Source organism: Fundulus heteroclitus, chromosome 5, assembly GCF_011125445.2.
Source record: "Fundulus heteroclitus isolate FHET01 chromosome 5, MU-UCD_Fhet_4.1, whole genome shotgun sequence".
Classification (NCBI taxonomy): domain Eukaryota; kingdom Metazoa; phylum Chordata; class Actinopteri; order Cyprinodontiformes; family Fundulidae; genus Fundulus; species Fundulus heteroclitus.
The window spans coordinates 16,794,347-16,810,601 of record NC_046365.1 but is presented as its reverse complement, the minus strand read 5'-3'; the positions used below and the strand labels follow the sequence as shown (position 1 = coordinate 16,810,601).

Sequence of the window (16,255 nt, the reverse complement as noted above, 5' to 3'; positions counted from 1 at the left end):
ACATGGACACACAGAGCACACAGCGTTAGTTTAAATAGTTTATTGCAGGGTTGGATGAATATGTGGATGAGGTGAACCAGAGTCTTTTACCGGAGTGTTGTGGGTGGATGGATGGAGTATGCTGGAGCAGGCTGACAGAAGTAAGCTGGAGGACCGGTGGCGCCTTTGAGGCGGGACCCAAGGCTGGCAGGCGGTTTCGGGCCGGGACCCGAGCAAAGCTTGACCAGAGAGTTTCAGGAGGCACTGGGGCTGCTGAAGAACCAGAGGTGCAGTAGTGAGAGTTCTTTGGACATGGGGCTGCAGAACGACCAGAAGAGCAGCAGCAGAGGGAGAGTCCTTAGAACACAGGGACTGCAGTATGTTCAGCAGCGCAGCGGAGAGGGTTCTTGGAGGTGCATGGGCTGCTGTTGAACCAGAGGTGCAGCGAAGAGGTTTCTTCATCAGTGGAGCGATGAAGGCGGCGGGCAAAGTCTTCTCATTAGAGGAGGATGAAAGACAGACTGGAGGCTGAGGTGAGTTTTTATGGAGAGGTTTGCAGGTGGACTGAGTTCTGACTGATTGAAGGTTAACAGGTGTAGATGATTAGAGGAGGGAGACGGAGCAGGGCAGGAGGAAGGTGCAGGGAGATCTTCAGGGTGCGGCAAGACAGAAGCTGCACCCAGACAAATGTGTCACTTGAACATATCGCATTCTGTATTTTTAAAGAGATTTTTTTAAATGTCCAAATAACATCCAAATAAATGCAACCCTTGCAGAGAACTTAAATACCAGGTTAGACTCTTTCATGTTTTTGTTGTTGCTGAAGAACAGACAACAAATGAAAATAATAATAATATATACATTACCTTTTAAATAAATTAAAGGCATAATAAACACTTCCTTTTATTTATCAAACATCACCTTCTGTTCCTTGCACACGCGAATGGTCTCATTCTGCAGATGTCATTGGTTTACAAATGTGTTCTGTCAGTAATATATATCGTTCTGGTGTGCTCTCGAAACACTAGCTGATATTAACAAAAAGGCAGCGCAAGACTGGTTGTTCTTAGCAATCTCCCTCCCTCTGAGTTAGTTGTGTTAATATGTCTTTAACACAAGAAGCATTTAAATCGACATCTCTATTTTGAATCTTACACCAAAATAAAGAAGAATGAAGAAAATGGAGAAGAAATCCCAAATCTCTGATCTAATGGCTGCAAGTGGCAAACGTAAATCCATCAGCACAGACAGTATACCCACTAAGATCCCGGCTAAAAGCAACAAACTGATGGAAGACCAAGATTTCTAGAACTATGGCTGGTACATGGTTTTGCAATATTACAAAACAATCACAGTGGTAATATGGCATGTTGAGCCCTAGATCCAAATTTTATTTTATCACTTGTGTCACTAAATTAAGAAATATCTTTGTTGGGATGAATTTATGAATGCAATACTAAAACAGAAAATGGGCAGTGTTATAACATCAATATGGTGATATACTTATGTGGACAATATCTTAATATTAATACCACAATAAGTGGAGACTTCAATTGTACTTTCAAGGATGCAATAGATATGATTCTTCCAAAGGCTAACACAATTTCAAATACAATTTCAGAGCATTTTAAATTAAAGTTTGGTGTCACTGCTTTATGGAGGGAAAAAAATAGTTATAAAGTTGATGGAAACAGGCACTCTGAGTCAAGAATTGATTTCTGGCTGATGTCTGATTTAATAACTGATCAAATTAACTTTGTTATTCTACCAGCTCCTCTGTCTGACCACAAACCTAATCTACTTGAAGGAGTTAAAGTTAATCAGCATAGAAAAAATAAAATCACAGCTTGCTGGAACCAAAATAATTCACTTTTAGCAAATGAAGTAGTGGGTAAAATAGCATTAAGGGACAATAACAGAGTGTTAAACTCTGAATACCTTCTGAACTTTCCTCAATACCTTCTGAACTTGCAAGTTCAGAAGGTATTCAGGAAAAACTGGGAACTGCTGAAATTGCAACTTTGTAGAATTTTAATGAGAGCTGGGTCTGAAATAGCACTAGAAAAAAGATGGAATCAGAGGTAATGAAATAAATTCTCAAGTTAAGGATGTTTTGAGACAAAAATCGTTTGATGAGGGAGAACATATTCGTGTTACTTTTTTGGTAAACATGTTCTGATGAAAATCATTTTTTAATGTGTCCTGTCTGGCAGGGCAGCATTAAGAACTGCTGTCAATGGATACAGAAACAGAAAGGTAAAAGAGAAAGAAAAGAAGAGAAACAGATGAGAAAAAAATGCTAAAAGGAATAAAAGGTGACAAAAAATAGAGTAGAGGAAAAAGAGAGTACAAGATAACATCCTTCTACACCCGCAGAGAGATTTATAAAAAGAACAGCAAAACCACCCAAAAGAGTATCACAGGATACAAATAACCACCTTGATAACATAACTGAAAAATATGTAATATTATTTAATACAAGATGTATATAGTGACAGCCAAAGTTAATAATAGTTTTTCTGTATAGAAGTGAATCTGTAAGCACTGGAATCCAAGCAACTGTAGGTGTTTGTGAGAGAGTGCTGGTATATGTAAGGTTTACACGTAAGCAAAATGCTCAAGAGTGGCTATGAGGAGCCAAAGAGCTGCCCCACAGAGCACTGAGGCAGACACCAGGGAGACCAGAACCAAAAGGTTCCCCAGAGCAAAGGAGCAAATGAAGTACCAACACAGGGACATCTGCCTCTCCCATCCCAGGAAATAGCAGAGAGGATCCCCCAGGAAAGCTCCAGCAGGCACAGTTCCAAAGGCCCTGGAAGATGCAGCAACGAGCCCGCGGGCTCCGCCGGCAGCCAGCTATGCCAGACCGGATCAAGCCAAGGGTTCAGAGACCCAAGGCCCAGTAGGGCCTCAACAGAGCCATGGAGCCCATGTCCTGTGAAGCAGCTGCCAGGAGTACATCAGCACACACCTGAGCACCCAACCCCAGACACCGATCAGCAACACACCAGCGGGTCAAGGCGCCAGCCAACGAAGGGGAGCAGGATGGGGGAGATGGGCTCCACACTTAGTGGAGACCTGAGATGGCCCAGGAGATGGGGCAGTCCAAAACCCAACCTGACAAAAAGACAAACACAAAACCAGGTATACAGTACATTCACACGTTCCCACCCTTGTGCCCCCACATGCAAACACCCTTAACCACACATGAGAAAAAGGGACGCTGTACTCACACTTGCACTCACCACACACATCCTACACTCCGAGGTCCAGGTACCGGCACCCCAGAGGGGTATCCAGCCCCCAGACCTGGGAGGTGAACCTCATCATCAGAATGGGGAGGGCAAACCCAAACCTGATATAACCCAATCCTGACATACCCGGTCCACACTCCAGCTTCAACCCTACACCCCATTCCCAGCCACGACGACCCATGAGCCCATCCACTCAGAGATCGGACCAACACAATCTGAATGGGCCAGCCAATCAGAGGCCACCCCATGAACCAGGAGGCACTGTCTTCCCCGCACCCTGCCCTCCATACTTAAGCCCCACACCCCATTCCCGAGAGAGCAGAAGTGTCAACCCCAGCCCACCCCCAGGACCCAATGCCCATCCTCAGCCCAAACCCCGGCTAGGTGGCCCACTCCTCCTCCAGGCCTCAAACTCTGGATGGCAATCGGAGAACAGCGCAGCCTGAGCAATAAAATTGGGGCCAGGATGTCACAAGACAGCGGGGCTGGGAAATCCTCCCCACTCCCCAGCAACGCCCCCACTCCCCAAGGGTGTGGGGAGTTGGGGCAGTGTGTAATGTGTGGCAGCATGATGGAGCAGGCAGAGGAACTGGGGAGCAACATGCCCTCCCAGGAAGTCAGCTCCCCCGCTGACTCCAATAGGCACACCTGCTCTCTAAAATCCATCTGGAGAGGAAGGCACCTCTAGCAGTGCCACCATAATCTGCGAGGAACCAGCAGCACCTGTACCCCCCCCTCCCCAAAACCACTCTAGTCCCCTGCACTCCAAATAGAACCAGCACAGAGAGTTGTCATGAATCAGGACCGAGACAAGGAGCTTGAGCTAGACATGGAGCCACCCAAGCACTCTAACGTCATGTCTTTAAAGACTTCATTAAATATTGTTTAAAATTCTTCTAAAAAAAAAAAACTTAAAAAACTATATTTCTATCTGGAATGCTATTCTAATTTGTGTTTCTAGTAATGCTGGAGGATCACATTATCTTCTCAGATGTAACAGTAATATACCAAAAATCCCCTTGAAGTTGTCATTAAGATGGTCACTTTTGTACAAACACCATTTTTTTTCTAACATTTTATCTGGAATAATGATGACGTTGAGCACAAAAATAAGATATCTTTTACAGAAGAATATTTCAACAGTGAATATATGTTGTCTGTCAGTTGTTAAATCTGAACAGTGTTACGTTATCGTACACTGAATTTATGTCACTTTTTCAGTTTCCTGTTCCACCCAAAGAATACGCCGCTGACTGATGCAGTCCCCAGTGGTGCTCTGCAACTTCTGTCATTTCAACCTCAAAGTAAGGATCACTCTGCTCCATGTTTTGATCCAAGTACCATTCATATTGATTATGACTGTCCTTTAATAAGTAGGAAAACAACCAAAAAACCCATTAACAATATTCTTTAGAAAAATGCAGTTCTTTTCACCATCCAGTGAATTTTTTTTTTGGTCCATAGTTTTTGAAAATGCTACCTGGAATTGGACCTGGTTGTTTCCCAAAAAAAAAAAAGTAAGAAAGACATTTTTAAATGATTTATTATTACTAAGCATTTCTCGATTATATATATATATATATATATATATATATATATATATATATATATATATATATATATATATATATATATATATATATATATATATATATATATATATATATATATATATATATGGGCTTTGGATCCCATGTGTATTCTCTGCAAGAATCCCAAAATCTCTTTTGGGATTTTTTTGTTACGCAAGAATATTTTGGACGGAAATCACAAACCTTGTTCTTTGAAGAAATCCAAAAATTACCATAATACAAATAAGTGTTTTTTTTTAAGAGTGAAGTTAAGTAGATTTGGTAAAAGAAAATTGTTATACGTTGTTAGCACTATTTTTTATCACTTATGGTAAATATATTCACACCTCCAAACATCTGAAACAAAAAACTAATTTCCAGATTTTATTATCTTGAATAAATATTAATGAAGACTCCCTAAAATCAAGTTGAAATGCTAAAGCCATTGAAATAATAACTTCCCTAAAAAATTATACAACCCTGGAGCACCAATTTAGTTTTGACTTCATAATTAGTCTGTTGTTCAATACCCAGTTGCAGATGTTATTCTTTAATATATATATATATATATATATATATATATATATATATATATATATATATATATATATATATATATATATATATATATATATATATTAGGGCTGGGCAAGTTAACGCGTTAATTTCGCGTTAATTCATTAGACTATTAACGGCGATATTTATTTTATCGCGCATTAACGCATGTTGCTCACATGCTTTCAGTCAGTGTCAGTCAGCAGGCGCGCTGACTGCAGCGCGCTGTCACGGCAGCACTCTCCCGCTCCCCCTCCCCTCTCGTACATGGCTCAGCGGCGCCAGCCAATCAGCACGCAGGCTCAGCCTGGCCCGCCCACTCAGCTCTTACACTAACTTAGCAAAGAAACAGCTGAGAGAGACCGCAGCAGCGAAAAAACATTAACGGAGGAAGTACCACCGCTTGGATTTATTTTAATACCGTAATTGAAATCAAGCTGTATGTTTTGTAAAAAGCCGGTTCATTTTAGTGGAAACACAACAAATTTATCTAAGCACGTGAAAAAACATGAAAACGTCGAGCCCCAGAAACGGAGAGAGGAGACGAAACTTCTCTCATTGCCCCGACAGACCCACAGACGTCACTGACTGAGGCGTTTCAGTCCTCCAGGGAACATCCAGGTAGATCAGTGGATGGATGGATGGATGGATGTTACTGGAGCCCACACATAACATGTAATTAAGACCTTGAAAGAACCCAGTACATATATTAAAAAGTGTTATTTAAGATAAGATAACATTAGCTAATCCTTTTTTTATCCCACGACGGGGAAATTTTTTAGGATTAAAGCAACAGGCAGGTGCACACAACACAGACAAAATTACATAAGGATTGAAATATATAAGAGGTGGATTAGCGAAAAAACACTGAACATAACATTATTATTATTATTATTATTTAATTGTAATAATAAAATAAAAACCACAAAACCCAAAAGGTCAACAGTTTCATGATACATCAAGCTTAGGGAGTGGCTAATATACAGCAGGTCAAAAAAGGCCATATTTTGGCTGCAGTGCTTGCTGTTCTCTTATGAAGAAAAGATCAACTAGTGCACTAAATTCAATAGATGGGTTGAAAATATCCAGTATAAAATAAGTGCTACAAATGTTACAACACTTTTGTTCATATGGCAGCAGAACATTAAAATAAAAGTGCTCTTTACACTACTTTTGAATTCATTCTTGGACTTTGTAAATACAATGCGATTAATCGCGATTAATCGCGATTAATCAGGGCGATTAATCGCGATTAAATATTTTAATCGTTGCCCAGCCCTAATATATATATATATATATGAAGTGATCCTACACTTTGGACATTTTCTGGGCCTCATTTCGCCCTTTGCTGTGTCCCTCCATTTCTGATAATCACACTCCACATGAATGTCAGGGTTGCCAGAGATGACTGACATTTTTAAAACACAAATAACACACCTTTAACATGCAACTGCACCAAAGGAATAAAATAACTTTGCACATAAAGGCTCCCCACCAAATGTGCAATAAGGCAACCAAATAACCTACACATAGATATAGAGTCATGAACCTACAAACAAAAATTACTTTCTCATCTTGTCATAGCCACAGCAAAAACAGTTATCACTAGCCTACCAAGATGAGTTGGAAATCTAACTTAATACAACATTTATTTTTTCTCTCTCAGACTATAGATCAATCTAACTTTTCTCTTTCACACACAAGCCACGAAACATTTTTAAGTTGGTCAGATGAACTCTTAACCCCATTTACTTTACAACTGACATTGACCAATGTCATTTCACAGTGACTCTTGATTATCCAGCGACTAACAATCAGTGATGATTTCAGATTTGACAGATTCTAGACAATTCAAAATAAACAAGCAAATAAAATGAGTGCAAGAAAATGGCAAGTTTTTTTAATTTTTTTTACTTTTCTGCCACACAATGACAATTATTTTTGGTGGAATTTTCCTACGAGTACCTCCTAAATGATGTGAAAACCAGGCAGAATTTTAACAACCCGCCCAAAGATATATATTTTTAGCCCAACATGTTGAAATAAGGCCAATTTGATGGAAATTCGTCAAATCTGGCGACACGGATCAATCTATCAGCAGTGTAGGCTATAATAAGTGGAAGTGAGAGGGTTGTGAAACGCAATTAACCCCCTGGCCGGAACACGGTGCACTGAATAGTTAAACATAATTTAATGATCTTTTCGCTCACTTACTGATCCGGGCCTTTTAAACCCAAATTTAAAACCTTTCAGCAAGGCTTTTAATACTCAGTAGCATTATGGCAATGTATGTAAATTTTAATTTTTTTTATCTATTCTTTTATCTGTTTTATTTTATATTTTTTGTGATTTTATTGTAAAGCACTTTGGCTGTCTGGTTGGCTGTGGTAACAAGCTATATCAATATATTTTCTATTAATGAAACAAATGAAGACTTTATGTCGATAAAGGACCTCGAGGAATTATAGTAATCGAGTTACTTGAATTATTCGATGAATCGTTTCAGCCCTACTGAAAGCTACACTTAATTTTGGGCAGCACAGTTGGATTCCATTCAAAATACAGCTGAAACTCTGATAATGAGCACCTACATTAACCCCACTCTGGACGCTGCCAGATTTTCAAACTGCTGATCGAAACGCTTCATAGCTGCAAATGCAGTCTCACGGAGGAGGTAAAAAAAATGTCCTTCTCTGTCACCACAGCAACCCTCTGGGGGACAACAACAAAGACGCTTCATCCAATCACAAGTAATTGTGTGGAACTTGGTGCATTACATTGGCCCCATGCATGTTAGATGCCTTATAAAGGATTTGAAGAAGGATGATTTCTGAGCCAAAACTGAAATACGATGTAGGCCAGTGTGACAGATTTAAAAGCCACTGAACAACACAGTGATTGTCATGCAGTGACAATATCCCTTGAAAATAAAAACAGAAATACATACACAGACACAAACCTAATAATAAATGTTTTAAGCGGTGGGAAAATAATTGATTTCATACATTAAGTAGTATATAGGAAATCTTTCTGAATGTGTATTTTTGCAAGCGACAGTATGAAACTTTCAAGTAGACATCTGATCATGACATGGAATAAGCAGAAGTTGTCACTCTAACAGGCTGCCAAACGTGATGCAATCCATTAAAATGCAAGCCTTCAAAAATCAACCACGCTTTGGATTTTCACAATGAGAAGTATTGCCCTTATGCTCCTGATCCATATATTCTGGACATGTTCTCATTTGGCAAAACTACAGAAGGTTTATCACACAACAAATAAGGTTACTGACCAGAAATTGAGCCTTACTCTTAGCTTTTAGGTGTAGTGGATGAGTAATTTGAACACATGACTGTGTTTGGTGGCTGTGCTGAGGGCTGCCGCCCCACCCATTCATGTTATAGCTTTCAGCCAGGTTTTGTCTCAGTACAGACAAGATTAATTGGTCTCTGTAGAACCAGAGTGACATATTTTATCCGTGTTCCTTTCCTTAAATATTATTCAGATCTCCTAATTCTATTCATATTATTTGGTTTTCTGATATTTTTGTTGTAAAAGTAAAAAAAAGAATAAATATATTAGTTGAATACAAATATTTTAGTTTTTAAAGCACATTTTCACTGGTTTAGATGCCCCAGTTTCAAAAAAGAGAAACATATCCTTTATTTTTAGCTTGCAATACTGATATCCTACAATTTATTTAAATCTATTAACTAGAAGCTCACAAAATCTATGAGGATATTTGTCTGATTTTCTTACAAGCACCAAAAGTAGATGCAGAACCATACATACATATGAATAACTCCAATTAGAAAGCCCAATATTTATTTATTACTGAGCAAAATGATTATAATAAATCTGCAAGTCTACCGAGATCTGCCTTGAAAAAGAAGATAAATAGTCTGAAGTTCTTTAATGAACAATCAGGCTGACGACGCTCAAGTAAAGAAAAACTGAGATGCTCTAACCACTAGATATCTGCCCCAAAGAAAAAGCGTGGAATGATATAAAAGCTTACGGAAATCCCCAAATGTTAGTTTAGGAGGATTAAATTAATTTCCTTTATAGGGTTACTCTAGAGAGTTTAACATCAGGACCAAACTGTGCGTGGCAAAAGTCGCCAGGATGTAAAACAGCAACAACATCACAAAAATAAAACATGATAAAAGCTATTATTGATAAAGTTCTTGCTATTCATATCAGAAGAATTTTAAGCAAAAGTTTTTTTGCAGTTGAAAAAGGTCAAAACGAATATTTTGCCTTGTAGCATTTTGTTTCACTCAAGGTAGAGAAAAAAAAAGTACTATGTATGAAAGGTAGTTAAACCAAGCTTTAACTTGGGGTTAAAGCTTGGTTTAGCCTAAGAGAGTTTTGTGGCATTGCTGAAACCATAAATTCAAAATTCAAAATTAAAGTACAGAGTTTAATTAATTAATTTATTTTATCAAAAATAGAATAACTCAATACCAGCCGTGAACTTCCTGGTTGTAGTATTATGGTTTGGGATTATGTGTGATATAGCCCAGGGTATTTTGATTGCACTGCTGGAAGAATGAAGAATAAGTTCAAAATTATATCAGTAAGATATGAGCAAGAAGGGCATCTATCTGTGAAACAAATCCCAACAGAACGTGGGTCATGTAGAGGACATAAGGACTTAACACACAAGTTGTTCCACAAAAGAATAGATAAAGAGAAATTAAGTTAATGTTTCGGAATGGCGAAGTCAAATGCCTGACCTAAATCCAACAGAAAGGTTGTGGAGGGAACTGAAGCAAGCAGTTCACATGAGTTGAAACTGTTCTGCACGGCCGAATATGGACATGCATGACTGATCGACTTTCACCAGAAACCTTAAGGTTTATGGGTGCTTTTTACATATTATATACAATATAAGGACAAGGAGTGATATTTAAATGGGTTCTATTAATATTTTCCATATGCATTCATTTTATTTAAATTTTTAAATATCACCATCTCCTTAAAACACATATGATTAAACATATATTTAGGCAGAGATGTAGCCAAGTGTTAGGATGTTTTTTAAGCATCACTGTATTTCTTTTTTATGGAGGATTTAGCCTTCAGTTAAAGCAAAATCCATTGAAAAGAGTAACAGCACAATTTTAATAGCTGTCCATCTATACATCTAATGTTTCCAATCTGACCAGGCATGCATATGTATAACCCGGGATAAATAGTTGAATCCACTGCAGTGAATTCCCCTTGCACACAGAAACCTGTCTTTCTTATGCAGCGGTCCCCCAGAAAACCTGCATGCCTGCAGAGAGCGAGCAGGAAGGACAAACTCACAGATGATCACGAACTGTGGCTTCTGCCATTTCAAGACATCAGAGCGGAGCCAGAGCCATTCGGGGGTTAAGGGAAGGCATGACTCGAGGTTACATCTGCATCATGTAGGCTAGGTCGTGGCAATGTTCTCTTTCACAGTAAACAATTTGTGAGATTCAAGGGGCACTGCAGGCCAAAAATACCAATGCGTGGAAGTTGCTGTTGAGGAGCCAAAATGAGCTCTGCCCGGGGAAATGCATTGTTTTGTCCGTGTGTCAGGGGGAAGCACTGTACAGATAAGACACCTCACACAATATCACAGCTCACACTGTCATGCAAACTTAAGCACACTCCCCTTACTTCACTGCATCGTTTATTTTTTTTTCCCCCTTCATGTTTGGCCAGTAGCTGAATCTTTCCTAAATGTAATCCCTAATGCGCATCTTATGGTACACGATGGTTCAGCGATCAAAGCCCAGCTGAAAGTGTTGTACTTCCAAATAACTGGAAACCACAGAGCAAAGAGAAACATACAGAGACGCAAGAAAGAAAAGGAATGTGTGAAAGAGGAAAAAAGGATGACTGCATGTGACAGAAAACAAAAGGCTTAGAGCCTGAGAAACCACAACGGGGGGGGGGGATCTTTTCTAACATGTTTTCTAACTCTACTATTCACAAAGCTGCCGATTCAATCTATTAGCTATGTAAAATAAAAATTATTTGTATGCAACATGCTTAAATGCAGTTGAAATTTCTTATTTACAAAGCCTTGAAAGAAAGACACTTTTTGTCACATGCAACTACAGACGTTGATGTACTTGTTTGGGATTTCATGGGTCAAATGTGACAACGGTGAAGTGGAAAGAAGAAAATAGATTGTTTTCAACGTTAATCTCCAATAAAAATCTCAAAAGTATTGTGTATTTTACATTCATTCTTGTTATTTTGACTTTGAACTTTATGTTTTTTTCTCTTCATAGTAGATACATCTAACCTGGCATTGTTAAGGTGTGACACCATCCTGGAGGGCAGATCAGCTGAACCACCACTGTCAACAGCTTAATCCTATAGATGATGCATGATACTGCCTCTCAGAGTCTAAAGGCCGAAACACACCAAACCATCCCATCAGTCCGATCCTTTTTTTTTCTGACCTAGTGGCTGCATAGAAGCTCGCTTTACGGACCACCGGACTCGTGAGATCAAGTATTCATGCAGAGGATTTACTGCAATTTCTGCCGGCGTGAACAAGCTGGGCAGCAAACGTAAAGCTGCAGTTGCTGCTTGAACAAGATCAAGGAAATTAACTTTCTTATCTGTTTGCTGCACTTCTGAGCTCCGACCATGGGTAGGTACACTCTTTATTGAATGTTTCATTGACTATTTTTTTGAGCTGTGTGTTTTCTGCGACAAACCTACATGGGGATGAACCTGGCCGGAAATTGTGTTCAGTTTACCTTGCGGTTTGGAGATTTTATTTAGTATTTTCCCCAAAGAGGGTGTGTTTTATTTTGCCAGAGTGTGTCGCTTCCTGTCTGACTCGTGGATTTCCCATCGAATTTCAGCATAGCTCCGACCAAGGTGGAGCAGGGATCTACCTTATTTGGAGCTACGCAGACACAGCTGAAGAAAACCACAGGCCGGTCGGCCCAGCCTCCATTCACTTCAACAACATCTAATTGCTACAACGCAATTTTCCATCAGATCGGACGGATCAGCTGGCTTGGTGTTTTTGGGCCTTATCCCAGTTTCTCTCCTAGAAATAGCTATTGGCTGAACTCGTACTGCAGCTAACTGTATGTGCGCTGTTTCATCCTTTGGAGCAGAAAACTGGCTCTGAGCCTATCTGCTTAACTGTGTTTCTTTCTAATATAAAGCCACCTGTGGAGCTAGTCTGCCATTATCCTCTCTACCATAGAAAGTATTCCTGGATTTGTACTTCTTCACTCTTTTTGTATGTATGATCTGTCTCCTCAAACCCACAGTGGCAAATGGCCATTCACACTACACCTGGTTTAGGTTAATTTTTCTTCCTGTTGAAGGGGAGTGTTCCTCTCCACTGTCACTGCACGCATGCTCAGTACGAGGGATTGCTGGAAGGTCGACGCGAAGCAGGCGTCTGTCTATTGTCGCCACATCCAGGATGAGTGAATTCTGCAAATCAATGACTTGACGCAATCTGCTGGGTTTCCTTAAGGGCATACTATGCAACATTTTTCAGTTAATTAATGTGTTCCATACCGTTTTGGATGATTAAATGAGTCATTTCAGGTCGAACAAAGGTTTTCTCGGCCGCCCTGGTGGTCTGTGGGGGAAATACCGTACTTGCAATTGCAAGAGCTCACGGCCCGCACACACAGAAGTCTCGTGCAAGACCGCGAGAGTCGGTCTTGCTTTACGGCGAGAACTCCATGTGTTTTTGCCCTGCCATTCACTATATGCACGCGCGAAAGCAACAAAGAACCGCGTGTTAACCTCAAATAAACATGCAAGCATATCGAGTTTTATTATTATTATTATTATTTTTTTTTATGTTTGCGAGGCGGTAGCGTGAGTTTGGCGAGGTGGCCGCGGTGGCCGCCTCGCCAAGATAGCGCTGCGGGAAACCCTGATATTCACACTTTCACTGTGTTAGTCATTGTTTGTACTGCCGTTTCTTCCACTTTTCGTTGCGTTCGCCTGTCTGCTAAGCTCAAAACAAACCAGAACAGCTGAGCATCTTTATGACAGTGCACTTTTACTTTCGCCCTCTGGGGGTGATCCTCGCTGGAAAATCAACACCGGTTGCATAGTATACCTTTAAATAGAAAACTTTTTTAACCAATCTGTCTGTATGATTTGATTGTGTTGGCTTTGTAAAGTGTCTTGAGATGTTGTGTTGTGAATAAGTGCTTTATATATAAAACTGAGCTGAATTTACACAAAGACTGATATTTCTATCCTTTTGTCATTACAAAATAGCTCAAATCCAATCTGAGACTTGATGGTAGGCACCTGTGGGTATCATTGGTCAAAAATTGCCACAGATTCTCAATTAGATTCAGGTCTGGATGCTCTAATCTAAACCATTCCACTGTAGCTCTGGCTGTTGCTCAATGTTGCTCTCTTGATAGAAGGTGAAACTACCTCAGTCTCATGTTTTTTGCATCAGGTTTTTTTTTTCAGGGTTGCCCTGTATTTATCTCCATCCATTTGCCAATCAGCTCTGACCAATTTTCCCGTCCAAGCTGAAGAAAAAAGCATGCATATAAATCAACGCTGTCCCCACCATGTGTTACTGTTGGGATCATGGGCATTGCTAGTTTTACTCCAACCTAATGTTTTGCATGTAAGCCTAAATACGGTTCTTTCATATGAACGCTGTCACTTACATGGCAAACTTTAAACTGGAATTTAAGTGGCTTTCTTTTAACAATGGCTTTATTCTTGCTATGTTTCCATAAAGGAGAGATTTGTAGAGAGTACAACAAATGATTGTTCTGTCAAAAGATTCCCTCACCTAAACTGTGGGTCTCTGAAGGTCCATAGAGGGCGTCTTGGCTGCCTCTCTGATTTATTTCTATCTTTAAGTGGCCTGTTAGTTTAGGTGAACAGCTATGACCTGGAAGATTTACATTGAACCATACTGTTCATTATCAGATGACAGATTGAACAGTGCCCTATGACACATTCAAAGCATACAATATTGCTGTACAGCTTAACAGTCCCCACAACATTCTTCCTATCCTGTCTGCTGTATTCCTTGGTCTTCATGATGTTGTTTGTTCATGGATGTTCTCTAACAAACCACTGAGGCCTTCACAGAACAGCTGTGCTTCTATGAATTATACACAGGTGGACTCAATGTACTGACAATATGACTCCTGACAATATCCTATTTTGGAGCATCATAGTAAAGAGAGCCGAAGATATGTGCATACAGTATTCTATTTCATTTATTTATTTTTTTGTGAGAAAACATTATCAATTTCCTTACATTTCCAAATTGTGCACTACTTGTCTGTTACGTAAACCCCAATACAAAACTATTGAAGTCTATGGTTGAAGGATCAAATGTGAAAAGATACGATAAGATGTCCTAAATGAAGAGACGAATAAACCAATTGGGTGTTTTAATTCAAATTGAGGTCTTAAAATTAGTCTGAAATACCTTAGGTATACCAGCCAGGCAAAGCACAGTTTATCCGCAGTCATTAAATATCAGGAATAAATTAGCTTTAATCTTTAATCTAATTACTAGAACTTTCCATCAGTGGACGTGCAGCCGAGCACAATTCAGTTTAATGGGATCATAGGCTACTTAATACTTTCACACACACACACAATATATATATATATATATATATATATATATATATATATATATATATATATATATATATATATATATATATATATATATAACTTTGTGCGTGTGATTCGATTCCAAACCTTCTTTTACATCCATTCCTAAAATTGCATCACTGTTATGAAGAACTGAGGTCAACAGAGGATACTCGGCATTATCTGAATTATTATTCATGCTGTATTCAATAGACCCACCTGTCCACAGCTATTGCAGTCATAGAGTAGATGCTTGCGAACACAGATGTGACTGGGAAGAAGTTATGGAATTTACAGTAGGGTTCCCCGAAGTACCAGTCTCCGTGGGCAGCGTAGATAAAGTTTATCAAAGTGTTAAAAGCGGCCATCGACGCGTCCGAAAAAGCCAAGTTGAGCAGAAAGTAGTTGGTAACCGTTCGCATGCGCTTATGGGCGAGAATGATCCATATCACGATGAGGTTTCCAAACACGGCCACCGCCAGCACGGAGCTGTAGGCGACCGACCAGAGAGCGATGCGCCACGGCGGCTGCACGAACTGATTGGTGTAATTCGACGTTACGTTGGATCCGTTGTGTGGGGTCCCCATCCTCTTCTGCTTTTGTCCCAATGCTGTGAAGATATATGCTTTGTTTTGCTTTTATTGTCTACCTGTTGAAGTGCAAATCTGGATTGGCAGAAGGGGATTTGCGCACCGGCGCCATTGCGCGCAAATTAAGCGGTCCCCATCTTCCTCCGCGTCTGTCTGCAGCCGCTCTGGACCGCTGTCCAGTCTGTGCGTAAACCAGCAGTGTGTGATCCGGTGCTTGTTGAATGTGGGTGTGAAGGCACATCCTCCGCCGTCCGCAGCAACAGGCGGGGTGACGCACAAGTGCACCGAACAGTCAAACAGATTGATCGATAGTTGTGTGGCTGCTGTTTCAAACTTCATGAATAACAAACAGTGTGAGCTGTCCGTCTCCGTAGTATATAATCTGTCACGCCACACTGAGCTTCCTTTATCTCCCCAAACCCGCAGGATGATGTTGTGACAGCTGCGCTCCAGATACAGGATATTGAAATGTTGCAGGCAGACTTTATGTCTTTGACAAACCTCGTGACAGAAATCCTCCGGTTTATTGTCCTAAAATAAATTTACGATTCTTTGCAAAGGTTTTTATTGCCTTGAATCTTTTCAGGTTGTAGGACGGTTTAGCCACAAACTCCATTTTTCAGAGGATTTAACACAATTCTCAGAACTCTGACATCTCTTTTTAAAATATCATTTTTATTGATTGGGCGAT

The 16,255-nt window shown here is 39.9% G+C and overlaps 1 protein-coding gene across 1 annotated transcript in view; it reads right to left on the bottom strand.

Moving 5' to 3' along the window:
- Positions 1-15,968, bottom strand: part of tacr3a (tachykinin receptor 3a) — a 58,334-nt gene extending 42,366 nt beyond the window's left edge. Inside the window, exon 1 of the mRNA XM_012877740.3 lies at positions 15,194-15,968. Within this exon, the coding sequence (XP_012733194.2) occupies positions 15,194-15,561 (368 nt within the window). The 5' untranslated portion in view covers positions 15,562-15,968. The remainder of the gene's footprint in view (positions 1-15,193) is intronic.
- Between the last annotated feature and the right edge of the window lie 287 nt (positions 15,969-16,255).